At 42.4% G+C, this 20,729-nt stretch overlaps 1 protein-coding gene across 3 annotated transcripts in view; it reads right to left on the reverse strand.

Annotated features, from left to right (window-relative positions):
• The window catches only part of LOC131034013 (isoamylase 2, chloroplastic), a 374,673-nt gene that overhangs the window by 329,280 nt on the left and 24,664 nt on the right, over positions 1 to 20,729 (reverse strand). For 2 of the 3 annotated variants that reach the window (XM_057965347.2, XM_057965346.2), the window contains exon 4: positions 214 to 321. The exons of the other annotated variant lie outside the window; for it this stretch is intronic. In XM_057965347.2, the coding sequence (XP_057821330.2) occupies positions 214 to 321 (108 nt within the window). The remainder of the gene's footprint in view (positions 1 to 213; positions 322 to 20,729) is intronic. 3 annotated transcript variants of the gene reach the window in all.

Raw genomic sequence — 20,729 nt, forward strand, 5'->3', positions numbered from 1 at the left:
ACTAATATACAGTCATAACAAAATGACTTAAGTATTGACAAAGGAACAAGTAAAGAAATAAATTCTAGATGGCCTCCATGGACTTAAAACCAAGCCTGTGCAGTTAAAATATTTATCAACCATGTTTTCCGAGCCTACAAATTTATGGAAACTTGTTTTTGAAATCAATGCTGAATATTAATTTGGACCTACTAATTTAGATAAACGACATACCCAATGCAATCTTAGGCCATGCTCCAGATCCCCAAATCTTGTGGGCAAGGATGAAACTTCAATTGTTACTTTGTACATCATATTTTCTTTGTTAACAAATGCTTTCACCTGTTCAAAAATTCAACCTTTTAGAATGCCCTTTTCTTTCCACAGCTATATTTTATTGCATCCAGAATAATTGTTTTAAGTGTATCCACTTCACTCTTTTAATAGTTTATAAAGAGAGTAGAATTAAGTAGGTATAAAGCACACCATAATCACATTGGTAGAAGATTCTAGAAATAATTCAAATTCAATTCTATCCCTTAGAAATGTAGCAAGCATTCCCACATAGTTCCTTTTATTGTACACATTTTGATCATTCTCACCAGTTATTGTCATTTATTAACACTATTATAGCTTCTTTCACTTTTTTTCTATTTAGGACAGGCAGTCCACAATTGACAAGCAACAACAAACAAAGGTCAATCTAGATCAACCAATCCAGTGCATCAATTAAAACCTAAACCAAGTGAAATAGACCTCAATAAGAATAAAAAGTATATTGATAAAATAGAAAAAGGGGCAAGAAATACAATGCAGCATATAGGCCTAACAGGGTTCCATTTTAAGTCATTAATATAGGAAGGGATATCACACTTGTCATAGATGCATATAATTAAACTGTGATATCTACAGGCTTATCTCATTGATCACTTGATAAGATCCTTAGAAGTTTTTTATGAAGTAAACAATGAAAGGTAAACGAATCCCTCTTAATGATGGGATGTCTGCATTTACGCAAGTGATGAGTGGGATATTGAGGATTCCAGACATCTGAGTGCAAGGAATAGCACTTGCAGGGAAGTGAATTTTACAAATACTGGATAGTGAGATACCTTGGCAGGTCCTTCACCCCATATAACCATTACTTCACTGCATCTCCCAGATATTAGGGCCCTTACCAGCTATTAGACATAACTGGTAATGCCAGAACATTTCTGTTCGCTGCTTGTATTAATTTGGGCTGCTTGGCAGGTTGTATAAGGTTCGCTCCATTTGCAGTTTGAGGACCCACGGGATGTTTACGATTTGGATACACAATCTATTTGGACATTCAGATACACGATATATTTTACCGATCTTTTAAAAATATTGCAAAGGAAAGGATTGTCTGATAGGAGATTTCTGGAACAATGTAGCAGTGGTACTCTTGGCAGGATCTAAACAAGGTTCAAGTGCTGATGCCAACAGAAAAACTAGCTTTTAAAAATATATATACAATGATCCCTGAATATTGTCATTGAAAATTCCAACTGCAAAGTGTAGTATTGTAGGGATTGAAAGTGTAGCAATTGCAATTACAGCAGGAGGAATGCATCGGAGGAATTGAAAGTGGAATGTTAGAAAATGCTCCTTCAATTAAAAGGTAAATGATGTTTAATCAAGTGACACTATGTCTACTGTCCCACAATTGAACAAGCAGTGGATAGTCAAAAACCTTGAAAAGAGACAAAAAAAACATTGTCAAGTGATTTTGAAAGCAGGAAACTCCCTCAAACAAAAGATGCTAGGATGGCTATCACGGCATCACAATTTGGCTGTCAAACCATAAATGAGCAAGCCGAGCATTTTATATGTATTGTACATTATGTGTTGAAATGAAAAAACACTTGAACAGACCTTCCGGAAGTGTCCAACTGCTAAACAGTCTTGGGGCTGATTGCAAGTGTAATCCGCTTTTCTTTGTACTGCCCCTCTATCTTGTGAGGACCTGTTCTAGGTGATTCCTAGATGGTCATACAATTCGACTGGCATTGATCAGTTCTCTTTGGAGAACAAGACGCAAAGACATTTTCTCAAAAATGTCACTCCTCTTCGTTCAGTGACATTGTAATATTTAAACAGATTTGGGTTTGATCGCTAAAGCAAAGCTTGAGTAACTTTTGGAAGGATATTATTCTTTTCCCATTGAGGAGCAAAGCCAAGTACTCTCTTTCCTGTTCATGTAGGAAATGACTTCTCTTATAATCAAAATGCTCAAATGATGTATCATTATTCTTTGGAGAAACATTCATTACATTTCTTCCTATATTATATACACATTCCTAATGATATTCAGACAACAGCTCTAGAATTAGTTAGCTAACAGAGGACAAGCCTTAGATCATAGGAGATTATTTTAAATATGGCAGTGAACAATGCTGATATTTGTGAAGCTTGACCTTTGAGACACATAATGGGTAGCCAGAATGTTAAAGATTCATGAGAAACTTGCAAGTCATTGATCCCATCAGGAATAAGAATAGGTTTCAGCAACTATATTTTATACATTTGGTGCAATAATCAAGGGGCAATGAATGGGCCTATAGAAGACTTTAGAAATTCTCACATGGTTACAACTGCTTTGTTCATGGTATTGTTGATACAAATAAGGGGATTCTATTTACCTGACCTAACAATCATCCAACTGTTGTTGAGAACAGCTTTTGTAGGCAGCTTCAGGAACACAATCTCCTGTTCATAGAATTAATTTCTCCCATCTGAGGACAATTTTCAAGAGAAAGTGCTAAACTGCTTGGAAATATAAGATATTTAAAATATATTAGAAACTGTGAAAGGAATGTAATTATAGTTATTAATTTTGATTTTGTTTCAGTATTTATCAAGTTCTGTTTGATGAAGCAATTGTAATCATTAAACAGAACAGTAACAAGGAAATGACAATGTTCGTGTAGGTATCTCTAAATTGCCTTTCTTCAACTTCAAGTTCGAGATCGATGAACAAATTGACGAAATATCAATGGGCTGTCCTCCATTACCAATTGTAGCAAACTTTTTTATGTGAGAATTTGAAAAGAAACCAACTGAAACAGACCCACAAAAACCAGGTTGGTCAAAAGATATGATGACACCAATGAGTATTAGCATAATGATAAGGTAAAGAATTCCTTGGCCGCGTAAATAGTATCTCACATATTAAATTCACAATGGAATCTGAAAAAACAGGTGTCTAATATTCCTAGATGTCCTAAAAAAAATGAAGATTGTCTTATACTAATTCACCCCGCACTCCCTCTCAACATAAACGTGTGCTCATCATGTCCAACTCTGTACTAATTGTTTGTTGACATGGGTAGTTATCAACATCGGCTGGTCAACGGTTGGGTTGCTCTTGGCAACTGTCAAATTCTTTGAATAGATTTTGTATTGTTGTCCTCATTTTTGTTTTCAAAAATGAAGGACCATTACATGAAATTTTTGTCAATAAATGAAAAATTTACTCTATGGCATGCTTCCCGATGCAAAATTTCGCCTAATCCTTAGCCTGGCTTAATCCTCATTCCATCCTCGAACCACGTTTCGAATTTCATCGCATTCTGGGTTCGTTTGCTATGTCTTTCCTTCAATTTCAGGTTTTTTCTCCCTGACTGCAGCTGAGAAATTTTCCTTGAATTGCAAGTTTTAATGATTTCTTTTGTTTTGGTCTTTGTAGGGAAATTTTTGCTAATTACAAGTGCACTTTATTGAAAAAAGAACTTGTAACTTACTTTTTATTTCCCCCTTGATGCTTTTTGGCTTTTTAAGTCATAAAAGGGATTTTTTGGATAAGTTACAAGTTAATTTTAAATTGCATGTCTTGTAGCATTCTATGTTTTGTTTCTGCATGTCTTGTAGTATTCTATGTTTTGTCATCTTTCCTACAATCTCATGCCCTGGCTTTCAACTTATTGCCGATGGTGGTGTTAGGGGTCCTTGCTTACCAAACCCTTCTTACTTTGTCTTTGGGTCTGCTCATTAACATCTTCAGGTTGTTGGCATGGAATTCATTCTTTGGCTCTATCTTGGGAATCCTCCTAAGGGTAGTGTCACAGAGCCTTCTTTGTTCCAAGCATCCCCATATGGCTTCTGTCGAGTCCTCCAACTTGCATGAACATATAGGTCAAGGATCAATCACCATTTCATTTAGCTAGTCATTCTCGTCATCACACTTCATCCTATGCCATCACCTATTTCTTACTCATCCCCCGAAGGATTTGAACATTACTCTATAATTGTCTCTACGAGGGTCTTTTGTCCTTGAGAAAGTGATGAACTTCATAAGCTTGGGATGAATGAGAGAGGCACCTTGGGCGTGAATACTTTCCCTAATTTTGAGATTTGACCAGTGCTAATTTTGGAATGTCTCTGAGTTGGTCTAGGAAAGGCCCTTGATATCCTCAATCTTACCTTTTGTGGCTGCAAAATCCAACCTGAGAAAGCAAACTTTGGAAAGAAGACTCAGCATTTGAAGGAGTACTAAGGACATCACTGAATTCTAACACATAATGAGGAATTTCGGTCTTTACCTCGGCATTGGAAGGATCATTAGAAACAATGTTTTTCTCTCACCTTTAGTCTGGAAAGTCGTACCTAAAACTCGGTATTAACTTCGGGATTTTCCATGGGGTTTGCAAGCAGAAAGTTCTGAAAATTCCAAACTTTCCTAAAGTTTTGATCAACTTCGGTGTTAAGTTTGGTGCTGGCAAGTATTTTGGAATGCCAAAGGTCTAGAAAACTCCGAATTTTGCTCATGAGCAACATGAACTTTGATAAGGCTTAGGGAATGAGATTGTTCTTTAGCAAACTCCCAAGCTTGATCTTGATTCCAGCTCTAGCCCTTGCTCTAGCACCCTAAACATATGGATCTTGTACTGCAATCCTTTGCTCATGCTCATGAGGGGTCTTTGTGAAGAGCACAAGAATATACAGAGAGGGGGGAGTGAATCAGTATATTAACAAACTTTTACTTCTTGAACTTTAATCACAAGCATATAACTTATCTCATAAGCATATCCATTGTAAATTATTATTCAAATGAGATCTAACTACTATGGACACAAATAGAACACAATATATATACGTTGAAACCTTTACGGGGGAAACCACAGCAATAAATGCTTATATGAATATCTTCTTTTACAATATTTGTAGGCACCAACCTAATAGAGGCACGAACCCCTAAGTTTGTTTGTGAGCACCAACCCACTGGAAGCACCAACTCCCACTTCTCAATTTGCAGGCACCAACCAACTGGAAGCACCAACTCCCACAACTGAACACCAACTCAGCAAGAGACACCAATCTCTTATTTGATTGGCACCAACCTACGAATTCTTCAATGGATGATATTGTTCTCTCTTCCTCACAAATCCGACTGCAACTTCTGATCTTAACTGATATGTATCTTTCCTTTACAAATCTGATCCTAATCATGTACAATCTTCTTTCACAAGTCTGATCATAAACATCTCACTGTCTTCCTTCAAAAACGGCTCTTACAAATCACATATGTTCTTCATATATCTCTGAATGTAGATACACTTTTCTTCATAAATCTGACTTTATCAATGATGCTTCAATATCCATTTATGCTCCCCTTAATATATGCATGTTCTCCTCTTTCAAATCTGCACATTCTTCTTTTCAAATCTGTTCATAATATATTCACAAATCTGTTGTATAATGCTTTATAAAATCTGCTTCAACTTAAATTCTTATTCTGCTGTATACATCTTCAAATTTCCACGTACTCATACACACCACACTCTTAAACTTGAGTGTATATATTGATTGTCTTTAAAGTACATACACTACACACACAAATGAAACTTATTTCAAATACGTATATATATCTCTTGTGTAACCATTCATGAAAAGGTTACATCCTTTGATAAACTATCTTCCAATAAAATCGCACCTTTTCAATTAATAAAATGCTTCTCTTTAAACATGATTGCTCCTTTCCTAACTGTCATCAAAGGAAGATCACGTGTATAGATGTAACATTGCATTCATTCATTTGCTGTTATTACCTGATTAATTGATGTTTAATGTAACTGTAAAATTGCATCTTAATCCGTTGTCTACTATCTCAAAAACTCATCAATTCATGACCCCAAAGATTGCTATGCTCTTGATGTTAATTACTGTATTATCAATCATAATCACTGCTTCTTTCTTAATGTTTATTTCCAGCTTTATATATAACAATCGCCATCATAACATAATCATTTCCTTTAAATATGCTGCATTAAAAACTTGGTCGCTGCTTATCTTAAACAATGGGCTCTACTTTATTATGAAGTCGTCATTTTTAATCACCACGTTCCTTTTTTTTTAAATGAATCGCTGCCTGGTTTGCTTGTCACTGCCTTCTTTTGTTTTCCATACTATAGTCGCTGTGGATTGTAACTTTAACATAGTTTATAATTAAATTAACATCTTGTCTTAAATAAAGCACTACCACATTATTAACATAAGTCACCTTTAAAGAATCAGACTATCTTATCCTTGTGATTTTTATCAGCATTATGTTTATGTGTCGATGCTCCTTGCATATATGTATCATCTTTATCTTCTGGTGCGTTTTTGTGTCAACGCTCCTTGCCCATTTCAAAGATCCAAAAGGGAAGATAAACATGCTGGGACGAAAACAGGCGTCGATGGTCGCGGAGAGGCACTACAGGCATCTTCCAAGCGCAGGTGTAACGCTCAAACAGCCACCTTCAGACTATCATATTCATGGGACACAAGCGTGGCATGCAGACATCTCTGCAACGCGCTAGTGTCTATGAGTCAAATAGTCAGCCAAAAGGACAAGGCCGAGGCTGAGGGGGCAAGTGAGATGGACAAAAGGACAAAGCAATGCAGAAGATCTCCAATCAGCCTAAAGCGGAGGCGTTTATATAGCGTATAATTATATGGGCTATAATTTACGACACTAAACAATCAAAAAAGAAAAGTTGTTTAACGAGAGATAAAAGAGACAAACACGCATGTAGTTTGCTTGAAAATTTATGGGTATATTTACTAGTAATAAGAGAAAAATATAAGAGGACTTAAGATATCCATATATAAAATCTATATTATTAATCTATGTGTAAAAGAGCAGTTGCTACTTGTAGTGTCATAAAATTGCGACCCTAGAAATTTTCGACTGCATTAGGGTCCTTACGCACACGAGTTAAAATCCTCTAGCCTGATCGGAGACTGGAGATTGCTCAGCTTGCAGAAACAGCGTCTTCCTTGGCCTCTGCATCACCCCGTTCGCACTCTACCCTGGAGAAAGGGGTAGGACAAGAGTGTGGCGCCCTTGTCCTTGCCCTATTTTGGGGCAGGACCCTTCCTAGGGTTGCATTGTTGGTTGTGCATTGTTAGCGGCATTATTGTACACGAACATAAGACTAGTTAATTATGTGTAATTGTTTTGGTTAGTTGGCAACCGAGGGGTGGTCGTTGCGGTGCGACGGTTGGCGCTCGTACCCCCTCGGTATCTTTATATACTTCGGAATGTAACTTGCAACACACAATTATGACACGCAAACAGAACTTTACACAGGAGAAGACACCGCAACGAGAGAATTTTCAATTCTGCTCCAGGTAGCCATCCAGACCTACGTCCGATGAGGCGACGGAGGCGGAAATCCCACCAAGTGCCGTGTGGACAGCATTGGAGGTGAGCCCGACAGTAAATCGGTTGATGAACCATCTTCCCCAATTGCTTGCACAGGCATCGCTGGCACAACAAGCTTGCCTGGAGGAGATTGCCCAGGAAGAGCAACGCCAACAGATCCTTCAACAGTACGAAGATAACAGCCGACGGGAAGCAGAACGGGATGGCGCCAGGCCAGGAAGGAATTGAACCTTGAATCTTCTATATTCAAATAAAAGTGTCATTGACACGAGTTGTATTTGAGGAAATGAATTAATAAAGACGTGTTTTGATTTATGTATTGTGAGTTATGGAAATGTGCGGCAATTAATGCCCAACCTATTGAATAAAGATAGAAAGAAAAAAGCAGAAACGGACGAGTGGGAGGCCACGCAGAGGGCCTTGATTCTGGAGCAGCGAGTAGAACAGAGATGGAGGCTGAGGCAACTTGCCGAAGGACGACCTGCCAAAGGGTGGCCCGAAGGGAACCACGGAGGTGTCACGGAGGGTGCAGAAACCAAGGGAAATTTCTAAGCGTCGCCAGAACACCGTAGGGCACGGAGCCATGAAGAGTTTCTAGAAGAAACAAGGTTACAACGAAATCTAGTCGAGGAGACTCGGGATCGGTTTAGAAACTTATCCCTTACACCACAGAGTGAGGATCACCAAGGAGAGCAAGGAGTGGGCGCGGGTGAGAACGAGGGGGAGGGCAACTGTAGGGCTATAGGTGCGACGCACGGCAGGCAAAACACCGTACCACTAGTCTCCCACGCAGGACACACCACAGGCACCGGAGGGAGCGGCATAGGGGCCTAGACACAGCCACAACCACCTCCAGGAAGATGACCCCCATTGATGGGGAGTAAACAGAAACTGCCGAAGTTCAATGGCGACCGGAAGGAAGATCCCGTCCGCCATTATCGAACGTGGGAAACCATATGGTCAGCGAATGGTGTTACCGACCAAGACGAATGGGTAACACAATTCCCAGCAACCTTGAGAGGAGTGGCCATAGACTAGTACTCAGATATGGACAAGGCCAAAGTTGGCACATGGCCCGACCTGAAGGAGTTTGGGATAGAGTTCCGCCTCCTGAGAGATGACAACGAAATAGTCACCGAGCTCTATGGAACGAAGCAGAACAAGAACGAGACTGTCCGAGCCTATAGTCGACCACTGAAGGAACTATTGGGAAAAATGGAGAGTCAACCAGCAGATGGGTTGAAAAAGCGATGGTTCGTGGAGGGACTAAAGCATTCCCTCCGAAAGAAGATGAAAATCGTTCCACCTACATTGTACGAAGACGCATACAATAGAGCGGTGGATCTCGAGAGCGAGACCAAGACATCGAAGAAAAAGAAGAAGAAGGATAGCTCGTCCGAGGAGGATGACTCGTCACAAGAAAGCAGCAGCGACAACGAGGCTGGCAAACGGGTGCAAGCGCTCCAGAAAGACATGGAGCGAATGAGGAGGGAATTCAAAACAATGAAAAGCACCGATCGGACCGAAAGGGACATATGGTGCACTCAGTGCAAAGAGGAGGGGCATACAAAGGGTACTTGCCCAAAGAAGGCATTCTGCGAGATTTGCCAAGTGATGGGACACTTCATCAAGGAATGCCCATACAACATGAAAACCCGAAGTACGCAAATGAGCCAAGTGTTGTTCACGGAGCAGGCCACAACATCCGCACCAGCGGGTACGGCCCAGCAAACCAACACAACAACATCATTTGGAGGTTACCGGGACAACAGACGCAGCGGCGGAAGGAATAGCAACAATAACAATAACGGAAGACGTATCCAGTATGACACCAAGGGTCGGCCAATTATCCAATGTAGGGCCTGTAATCAGTGGGGGCACTTCGCCCGTGATTGCACGAAGGAAGCCACCCCTCAGCACCTCTGCCGATGGTGTGGGCCAGGCGACCATGAGGACACAAATTGCCCACAGGCAGGGGTTAATCTCCTCGACATTGAGAAGGCTGAGAAGACTGGTGAGAAAGAAGTACTGGCGATCACTCACGCCCAGACGAAAAAAGCCACTTATCCCGACCCCCGTACGGCGAAGGAGAGATTACGGGAGGCAAAGCCAATATTGAACGTGAGATGACGACCGAATGACAGGACAACGAGGTGGCGAGTACATCATCCCGTACGGAAGCGAAAAATAACATCATTGGGCAAGTACTGCAGATGGAAGTACCTATAAGGGTAAAGGACCTTCTAGAAACAATGCCACAGTTAAGAACCGCCATTTTTAGTTCCATACAAACCACTGCGCAAGCACCTTTGCATGCCACACGGACGGAAGTTCCGGTCAGGCCCTCAGATGACCCAATGTTGTTGGCCTTAAATAGTGGTCGGCATCCTGCTGTAGTAGAGATGGAAATTCTCGAGGCTATCCTCAAAGACACCATCGTGGACGGAGCTTCGAGGGTGAATGTACTGCCAGAGGATACGTGGAAGAAGTTGGGGAAGCCAACACTATGGCCACCCACGTTCAACTTGGTAGGTGCAGACCAGCACGGCATCAAGCCACTCGGCACCCTGATGGCCCAGCCAGTAACCATCGGCACGCAACCTTTCATACTAGATTTTGTGGTAATCCCACTCAAGAAGAAGGGGTACGATGACATCTTAGGCAGAGGGTGGCTGGTTACAGCAAAGGTGAACCACGACTGGAAAAAGAACACCCTTTCTATGGAAAAAGGGGGGCGGAAGTACACCATTGATCTGAGGACCAAGGTTGTTGACGAGGAACTGGCATCATCTTCGGAATCGGAGGATGAAGGAAAAGGCGACCCGAGGGACGAACGAGGAGGCTGCAGGGAGCCCAACGACGAAGGGATTCTCAAACTAGAAGAGTGCTCCGAGGATGAGAAAGGGTCATTGAACGGGCTCTTCCACTGGCAGATGGAGGATTATGAAATGTTCCAGAGCTACAGGCTCGAAGTAGAGGAACCAGAGCAAGTAACAGAGGAGGTGTACCTGCCAGAATACATAGAATATTGGAAGGGAGACACCCCATACCTCGGTGACGTAGATAATCCGAAGATCAATTGTGTCGACAACAATTGGAACCCTGTGTGGAAGGCCGCAGCTTTCAAAATCTTTATTATTCTTCTTCTTATGTACGGGAAGGAGACCGTGGTCCCTGTAGAATTTGTGGTTCCAAGTCTTCGGATGGCCATTGAAAATAGACTTGCCACCAACAGATCCAAATTGAAACCCACGCAGGGGACCCGAGAGGCCAAAAGGACACCCGAGAGGCCGGAGGGGGACCCGAGAGGATGGAAGGGGACTCGAGAGGCCGGGCAGGCAACTTGAGAGGCCCAAGACCAACGTGGGAGACTCTTGGGCGAGGAAAACCAAGAAGGATGAAGGGTGATCCTAGAGACAGGGGACCCGAGCCGACGACTCTCTAGACAACTAAATTGGAAAAAAAAAAAAAAAAATACATCTGTAAGGGTCCATACGGCAGTTGACCATACGGCTAGGAAAATATATATATATTAAAAAAAAAAACCATGCGGTCCGTACGATGACTGTACGAAAAAAAAAGGTGCACGATGGTGGGGACCTCCTATGCGAATCACACACCCATCCCCGTCTTGGACAGGGACCCCCCCCGGTTTGTGCCTTTCTGTTTTTGCGGAAGAGGAAGGGGATATGAAGGGTCAAGTTGATGAGTGATGGAGTCTGGAATGTCATCTTGATCTTCAAATGCCCTGAAATTTGGCTAAGTCTGGAATGTCCTGATCTTGAAATTTGACTAACTCTGAAAAACTGAGGAATCCTCCAAAAACTAGAATTTGCAATATAACTCCTAGAGGTCCGAAACCACTCTTAAACATCCTGAAAGTATATATGGAATATAACTTAAAGTATAAGTGACATTTCCGCACTTATACTTAAATGTTATATTCCATAAAATGATCCTTCGGCGAGATCTTGACAAACTTGCCCAAGTACCCAAGCTCGCACTTCTTGAGGAAGATGTTTAAAATCGCTAAAATGCCCAATTTCGAACCCTGGGGCAAAAAGTTGAAAACGTGAAATGTTGCAAAAAGTGGGTTTAGGTCCGAATTTCACTTAAAATGCCCATTTTCGGACCTAGAAGCCAAAACTGGAAAATGTTTAAACGTTGCCAAAAGCCCCCAAAGGTCCGAAAATCACTTAAGTCCTCCAATTTCGGACCCTGGGGCTAAAATGTGAAAAAGTGAAAAAGTTGCCAAAAGTGCCTTAAGGTCCGAAAATTCACTTAAAGTGCCTTAAGGTCCGAATTTCACTTAAAAACACCAATTTCAGCCCCTAGGGCCGAAATTCAAAGTTTGTTATAAATTTGCAAAAAGTATTGAAAGGTCCGAAATTCATTGAGTTTGCAAAATCGAGCAAAAGGTCTGAAATTCCTGGAATTTGCACGAAGTGTTTAAAGGTCCGAAATTTCGGATAAAAGCTTAAAAATCGCAAAAACTCCGAAATTTGTAAAAACGTCTTGAAACTCCGAATTTGCAGAAGTGTTTAATGGTCTGAAATTTCTCCGATTTTCCAAAAGAGGGCTTAGGGTCCGAAGTTTTTAAGTTGCAAAACATCTACAAGATCCGAAAATTACCTTTCAATTTGCAAAAACTCCCCAAGGTCCGAAAATTGGATAAATTCACCAAAAACATTAAGTCTCCAAAATTCACCATAGAGCCCAAAGTCGCAACGCATAAGGCAAGCATGGAGATTCGAGATTGGTAAAATTCCCATTCCTCCGAAGAACACAACGCAGAAAGTGTAATAGACAACAAAGCGTGAAAAAACGCAGAGTTCGTAATTTGGAAGATGGAGACGTAAAGTTTAAAGTCTACAAAAGTGCCCCCCCATTCTCCGAAATTCGCCAGAAAGGGCATGAGTGTTAGGATTTTAAAATTTGCGGGAACTCTTCAAACCTCCAAAGTCGCGCCATAAACCCATTCAAAACGCCCAAGACTCCAAAGGTAAAATCACGCAGAAGTAAATCACCCAAACACTATCAAGACCAAGGATCAGATTTCACATTCGAAGAGAAAGGAGAAGCATTTTCAAGATACATCTCACAAAGAGCTTCTCAAGCCAGACGTCGTAATTAGATTTAATGTTTGTTAAATTAAATTATTTAATTTTTCAAATTGATTTAATGAAATGAAATTGGTTGATTGATCGCAGGACGTCATTGGAGAACCAGGAGAAAGACTTGAAAGGCAAATCAAAGAAGGATTGCAATCAAGGCTAGGCGCTGAAGACTGGAAAAGAAAAAAGATGTGGGAACGCGCTGCAGGAGCGCGAGAGCAACCAAACATTGGGAACCGTGCCGCTGAACAAAGATGAAATCCACCACCGGGACCAAAGACCAAAGAACACTCTGAATGCCGCAAGTTTATGCATTCTCAAGAAAGTGCACAGCTGGATTTAAGTCCAGGAATTCAATTTCTAAAAAACTGAAACTGCTTTATTGTAAACTGCCTATGGGTCCCGCACAAGATATTTTTGTGGATAACTATTCCCAACCATCAAGAAGATTGGATAGACTCAAATTAAAGCCAAATAGTGGCAGGTAGTTGAGATAGTTGGTGGTTGGATAACTGAGAATTAATTCGGCATGGGTCAAAGCTGCCAGCTTCTGGAAGGTAGATCAAGACCCTTGGATGCAGTCCATCCTAGCCTTCGATTCAAAATTGTAATATCTATAAAAGGCAGAGGCCTTTCTTTTGTAAAGGGTTAGATAGTTAGATGGTTAGATAGTTAGAGATTTTTGTTAAATAGTTATACTCTGTTGAGAGAGTTAGATTTTAGAGTTAGAATAGGTTAGATTTTAAGCAGTAGCATAGAGATGTTGCAGAAATTGTTGTAATAGGCAGCTGAAATCAATATATAAACATTGATTTGGTGTTTATTGTCTTGTTTTCATCCTGTTTGCATGGTTTCTCTCAGCATTTTAGATAAATCTTTCTATTTTGGGTGTGCAAATATTTGATAGATTCAGGCTCATACAATTGAGGATATACTGATTGTGTATCCTTTTGTATGGTTAACTTGAGCCTTTAATTGTGCTTAGTTCAATTGCAGGTGTCCGTCTGAGCTGTGCCAGAATTGGGTGCTTAGCCATGCATTTCCAGTCTAAAAATCTTCCAAGTCCCTTTGAAGATTGCACCGTTCCTGCAAGGTTGTGAGCTATTCTGGCCAAGCAGGAATTGGTTATGTTAAATCCGTCTACCCACATACCCGTGTTGTTAGTTGTAGATCTCCTAACCCTTTCCTTTTGCTCTTTATTGCATAATTCGAGAATCACAGCAAACCAATGTGTTGCAAATCGTAAGTCCCCTTGTGTTTCCAGCAAAAACACATCAAACCACTGAGTAGTCCCGCAGTCAAGACCTGACAATCAAAACCTTGAGGTCGTCCCCTTTGATCAAACAAAAAACAGCATTAGGGACTTCCTTATCTCAAGAGAGGATAGGATACTGAGTTGGTTATTCTATTCTACGTTGGCCATATGGAGTTTGCAGCAATGCGATTTCAGACACGTCAACAGGACCACCATGCGGTGGACCACCGTCGAGAGGATAGGATACTGAGTTGGTTATTCTATTCTACGTTGGCCATATGGAGTTTACAGCAATGCGATTTCAGACACGTCAACAGGACCACCGTGTGGTGGACCACCGACGGTGACACCACCGTGCGGTGGACCACCGACGGTGGAACCACCGAACAGTGGGACCACCATGCGGTGGACCGCCGACGGTGGAACCACCAATCGATGGGACCACCGTGTGGTGGATACCACCGTGGGTGGACACCCGCACAGAAAAGCCCCATATAAGTCCACACACGCAAAGGAGAAGAAATAAAAAACCCCGCACGAAGAAAGACACGCAGCCCACGCCAAACAAAAAATAGACAAAGAGAAAAAAAGGAGAGACGTGCACAGCAACGCAGCCAAACACGCAGCCCTCGCACAAACAAACACACAACCGTACAGTGGAGAGGTGTTGACCGCACGGGAAGGTGGTCGTACGATTGGAGGTGTCAGTGTTGTTGTTGACCGTACGGGGAGGTTGTATGGATGGGGTGCCATTGGGGACATTACAGGAAAAAAGTAAAAAAAAAACGACGACCAAATTTAAAATCATTCGATGGAGTCTGGAGCCAAGACACTGCAAATTCAGAGCGGAGAAGAAGGGTTTTTGCATCTTAAAATATCACTTAAATGATGTGCGCCATGGACTTTCGTGTGGTTCTAAAGGTTGTAAATTGGTCTTGGAGGCTAGGGCGCTGCCCCTCGACCCCGCGGGTGCACTGCCCCTCGACCCCGCTAGGGGCACTGGCCCCAGAACCCAGTTTATTTTTGAGCTACAGTACACTTGTTGGAGTTGGGCGAAGGGCATTAGAGATGTCACGGGAGGTGTTGTGGTTGTCCGTACTGTGAGAAAGAAGCCTGCAGCTAAGCATTAGCGGGGAAGCCATAAGCCATAGCGGGAGACGAATTTGGAGGTTGGGAACAAATAGAGTTTGAGGGAAGGCATTGCAGGTCTGCGCAGTTGTATGACACCAAGGAGTTATTCAGTTCAGTTATTAGCCTTTGGGGAGTGTGATGGAGGATTTGAGGTGTCTCCTAGCCTTTGTGCCAGCAGGTTGTGGCCACCTCCAGGCAGGAATGGTACGCTTTGAGGAACTTGGAGTATGTCTCAGCTGGACGTGCGGTTGCCTTGGTGGATGCACAGAGGGCTTGGGAGGAGCTGACCACCAGGTTGGAGGCAAGAGTAAACCATACAGCCACGCAAGGAAAAAAAGGGAGAAGGAACACAGGGGAAAAAGAAGGAGAAGGTTGTTACGAAGGTGTCCAACGACCGTACGATTTTTAACCGGAATTCAGTTATAGCGGAGATTAATGGATTCAGCACGGAAACGAAGTTGGAAAAAACAGCTACAGGCTTCCTCCAGTAGCAGCCAGAGGGATAGCAATACCAGGGTTTTATCATCAGGCGTACGTGTTGCAGGCAGCACCATGGATGCCAGCGCCCGACAGAAGCAAAAGTAGACAGCACCACAGGCTGCCCTACGTGCGAAAAATACATTAACACCCCAAAACATCACCTTTGAAGGGTTGAATGGGTCGGAATGCTGAAAATGGTGGCAGGACACTCCCGACGATGATTTGCTGAAGCAAAACCTCCGAAAGGCACAAGTGGAGTGGGCTATTCGGATGCCCGTATTTCCTATCCGCGAGTATGAGGGTGCCCTACGGTTCATGGTGGATACCTTCGACAGGCACACATGCACCAACACTTTTGAATACCTCGGGAGGGATGTTACCACATCCTTCAAAGCGAGGGACTTCACAAAGGTATTCGGCATTCCGGGCAGCCAGGGCAAGAAAATAGAATTGAAGGCTAAAAAGATGAAGCGGGAGGAGAAGGAGCCATGGATCAAATTGATCTCCAGGAACTTGACGACAGCAGAGCTGCAGAGCTGGACAGCGTGGCTAATGCCACAAAGGGTCGAGGAATCCGTAAGACCTTTGTTGAAAAGGGCCACTGGCGGTGCATTATGGATGTCATCAAGAGCAGATTGACAGGGTCGGGCAGGGCGTCGGACATCGCCCTCCCTCAGATTATGCTTATGAATGAGTTGATGAATGGCATCGTGTATAATTGGGCCGCGTTACTCGCAGAGCGCATGTATGAGTTTTTGACGATGCAACATAGCACATTCTATATGCCGCACTATGCTATAGGATTGTTCCTGGAGGCCACGCGGGAAGCAGTGTCGGAGGCAGAGCTAGAGGTACGGCCACAGGGACCGTTGGCAGCAGGTGAGCCTCCAATAATGTATTGGAGGCACTTGGACATTGGGCACTCTTCCGCTTGCACTTGGACATTGGGCACTCTTCTGCGAAGCGGAAATGGGCGGTAGATACGGCCTCGGCTTCAGGGGAGCCTGACAGCAGGAGGGATTCCAGTAGCATAGAGGAATCAGAAGCGGAAGAGGAGGATGATAGCAGCAGGGCAACAAAGGAGCAGGTCCTGTTTGCCCCACCCCTGCTACCGATGGGCACGCCATTGCCATCACCTGGAGTAGGCGGCACCTTTATTTCGGCCTTTGGACAGAGCCGCACGCCAGTTACACTTGGCCCCCTACAGCAACGGGTAGCATCACAGAGCCCAACCACAGCGGCACTTACGAAGGACATGGTAGAGTCAAGGACAGAGAAGTCACCGCATAGGGTAGTAGTCGCCGAAGAGCAGGGGCTGAGGGAGGTAGTGGATACGGAGCCGCAGGTACGGTTGGACGTTGTGGGGACTAAGGCCGTGGTGACTGTTTCGGTGTCTTTGTTGGAGGAGCCGATGACAGCGGGCCATCCCCCGGTCGTCGAGATACATGTCGACCCGTCGGTCGTGGCTATGGAGAGCTGACTCACGCAGAGATTTCAGATGACTTTGGCACAACCGAAGGGAGCTGTTGTATTTTCACCGTTTCGGGAGACTAGAGCAAAGGTAGTCGACTTGGACGATTCCTCTGGCGAGACACATGTGCCAGCAGTGGGGCACACGGCAGGAGAGGTCGTCTCTGCCATCCAGACGCCAGGGGAAGGTACACCATTGGTGGCGGAAGAGGTACCTTCACAGCAGGATGCGGTTGTGTTAGCTCCGCCAGAGACCTCACAGCCTTCGGAGCAGGAGAAGGAGGATATTGAGGCCTATCTAGCAGACATGGTGACGAGGGGTAGGCGGGTAGTGGCCACTGCCCAGTCGCACACATTGCAGCAAGTTGTAGTGGAGTTGGAGAGGGCCCTACGGTTTATAAAGGTGGGTTGTTCCGCAGCCTTTACTACATGCTTTGAGTCTCAGGGTTGGTCGACTACTGAGACGGAGGAGATGCTCCAGGCTTGGCATGTGCATCAACACATTGTGGAGAGTCGGGTGACGGCAGTTGTCCGCGAGATGGAGCAGGTCTACCGGGACGCCTACTATGCCTTAAGGCGTGCCCAGCATGAGTTGGAGATCCGCGAGGCTGCTAGAATCGCGTTGGAGAGGGATGTGGCCACTAAGCAGGCCTCCTGGGCCGCAGAGAGGGCCCAGTTGTTGGCTCAGGTAGAGATGACCCGCGCAGAGAAGGTGGAGGTAGAGACTCGCCTGTCGGCAGAGCAGAGTGCGAGGAGCCTCGTGCAGCAGGAGTTAGCGGCAGCCACTACCGAGAGGAGCCTTTTGCAGACTCGGTTGGTCAATATGACAGCGACAGCGGATACCAAAGAGAAGGAGTTGCTGGAAGCCGCGCATATGGTGAAGACGGCTTTGGAGAAGGTCTTGGTGGCGAAGCGGGATGTGACTGCCCGTACTCAACAATTGTATGAGCTCCGCGCCCGCTTGGCGGTCCAGACACCGGCGTCTCAACCTTCTACTTTAGGGACACTTCCCTAACCCCCTCCTTAGTTTTTTCTAATGTATATATTGTATGGGTTGCATTGTCTCCGTTTTTGTTGTTAGTCACCTGGAGACGACTTTTCTTTTTGGGGGGGATGATGTTAGCGGCATTATTGTACACGAACATAAGACTAGTTAATTATGTGTAATTGTTTTTGGTTAGTTGGCAATCGAGGGGTGGTCGTTGCAGTGCGACGGTTGGCGCTCGCACCCCCTCGGTATCTTTATATAATTCGGAATGTAACATGCAACACACAATTATGAATGGAATAACATCTCTTATACTTGTCTAATATCTATGGCGTTATTATTCTGCATTACGTGCTGTATGCTTTAAGTTATTCACCCGAGAGGGTAAACATGCATCGGGCGGGAAACTCCCCCAATGTTGGCCCGTGACGAAAATCAGATCCACTAACATGTATTTAAGGGGCCATTCGTCCTCTCATTTGCATAAGTTGGATAGGACGAAGTTGGATAAGTTCAAGTGGCATTCCCGCCACGGTCTAGGCAACTTTCCGTCAAATTCGCAGGGCGACTTCGTCTCGACATTTTACTACCAAATCCAGGTGCACAGCTTCATCCCATATTCCAATCTCAAATTATAATCAATTTTTTGTCACTTTTGCATTACATAATTCAATCAACTTCCTTTCCATTTCCAACAAGGAAGAGGGGATCAACTTAACATTCCCAATTCATTCAGAATTCAATTTACCATCTTCATGTGGAGAGATTGAATCTAGTGAATTATCCTCTCCTCTTCCTAATGTAACATGGTGAAAAGTGTTGAAGGGTAATCAATAGCGAAACTGTCATCTCTCTTTGAGGGAAAGGGTAGTTTCCTTCTTGATCTATCATTCACCATTTTTCCAACATTACACTACTAAACTATGGCAATGCATGATCCAAACTCACAATTTTTCTAAAACAATAAAATACAGGATAAATGATTTATCCACAATTATCGACCTTTGTCTGCAAAAGAGCCTTACAAGATTATCCACCTATCATAAAGACATTAATGATTACCAATCCATTTTCGACAATATAGGTTAAAGTGTATCCTATACAATGAAATGTGAGAGCAAATGTTAAATAATTATTTTGAACAATCAAAGACATATGATCCTAAAACTATGGCTTAGAAATGTCTTTGAGAACTTTGTGGAACCAAGTTTCTATAAATGATCTTGTTTAAAAGCTATTAAATTTGCTATTTTTTAAATGTCTCTTGATAATTCATATACAAGATTTGCTGGCATAAATTATTCAAAATAATTGGAAAAAAAAAACTTACAAATCTTAAAAATATTATATTTATTTAAGATTACACAATTTCAAACAAATTATTGTAGCATTGTGCATTCCTTCATATCCTATCTTTTGAAAAAGTGATATCCCAAACTCTTATATTGGTGATGTTTTCCATATCTAGGTAACTACATAATAATGTTAAAATTATCCAGTTCATCCCTTAAGAGAGATCTAGGAGGTCAACACTACACATTGATAAATAAAAATAGATTGAACATAGATGTAACCAAAATTCCAAATAAATGTTTTGAAAATGAATATCTCAGGAAATAATATCTAAAATCTAAGCACATATAGCATCATAATTCAAGCACACCCAAAATAAAATAGAACTTTCAACCACAAAATTCTTCTAATATTGACAAGATTGGATTTTCTAATTAAATCCTAAGATGAAGCTTACTAAAATTGCTCATACTTGTTATAAAATTCCTTTGTCTGCACATATAGTTTTAGCAATCCTTAAACGCAAAACTTTTTGCTTGTTTGGAATTGCAATCTCTATTGAGATAACTTTTTGGATGTCTCACAACTGTTCCCACACAGATCATTTTTACAAGAAAGACTTAGAACTTCTCTTTTCATTCATGTAAATCTTTGATCTGATTCATGGATTGAAAACCCGGCAAGTACTCGCCAAGTTGCCAAGTACTCGCAAGTTTCAAAACCATGCAAGTAGCTTCTGGGTTTACTCGTCAGCACTTGTAGATAGAAACCTGCTGATAAATTGCAAGTAAACTTGCCAAAAATCAGATAAAAACTCACATAAATCGCTAATTAACTCGCAAAAAATTGTGCGCACTGGAGAGGATGAAAACGCGGGTCAACCATGGGTCAAACGGAAAAAACTATAGTAAAATCTTAAACACGAACAAAACACGAGTATCACACAATTTCAAGGGCAACAGTTGTTTATAAAATCTTGCATTCAACCCTGTTATAAAACGGCGATTTTAGGAGCAATTTTTCCAAGTATATTTGATTTTTTTGTTTTCTATTTTTTTTATTTAGCATTTTAAAAAAAAATGTTCTAGTCATTGCTTGACTATTAACTATGTGTCCACTTTCTCCATAGTTTCCAAACCAAGTATTATCTAAATGCATTTTGAATATACAAAAAATCATTTTTTTTGTTACATAGGCTAAGGGATGAAAGAAGAGATAATAATAATATGTTGGTAGTACAACTGCAAATTCATAATATAGTAGTCATCCTAATTCCTATCAAATATGTTGGTCGTGCTATTGCAAATTTATGAATGATTTTGTAATTTTCAGTATGTTAAAAAAAATTCA

This window comes from Cryptomeria japonica, chromosome 2, assembly GCF_030272615.1.
Source record: "Cryptomeria japonica chromosome 2, Sugi_1.0, whole genome shotgun sequence".
Taxonomy (NCBI): Eukaryota; Viridiplantae; Streptophyta; class Pinopsida; order Cupressales; family Cupressaceae; genus Cryptomeria; species Cryptomeria japonica.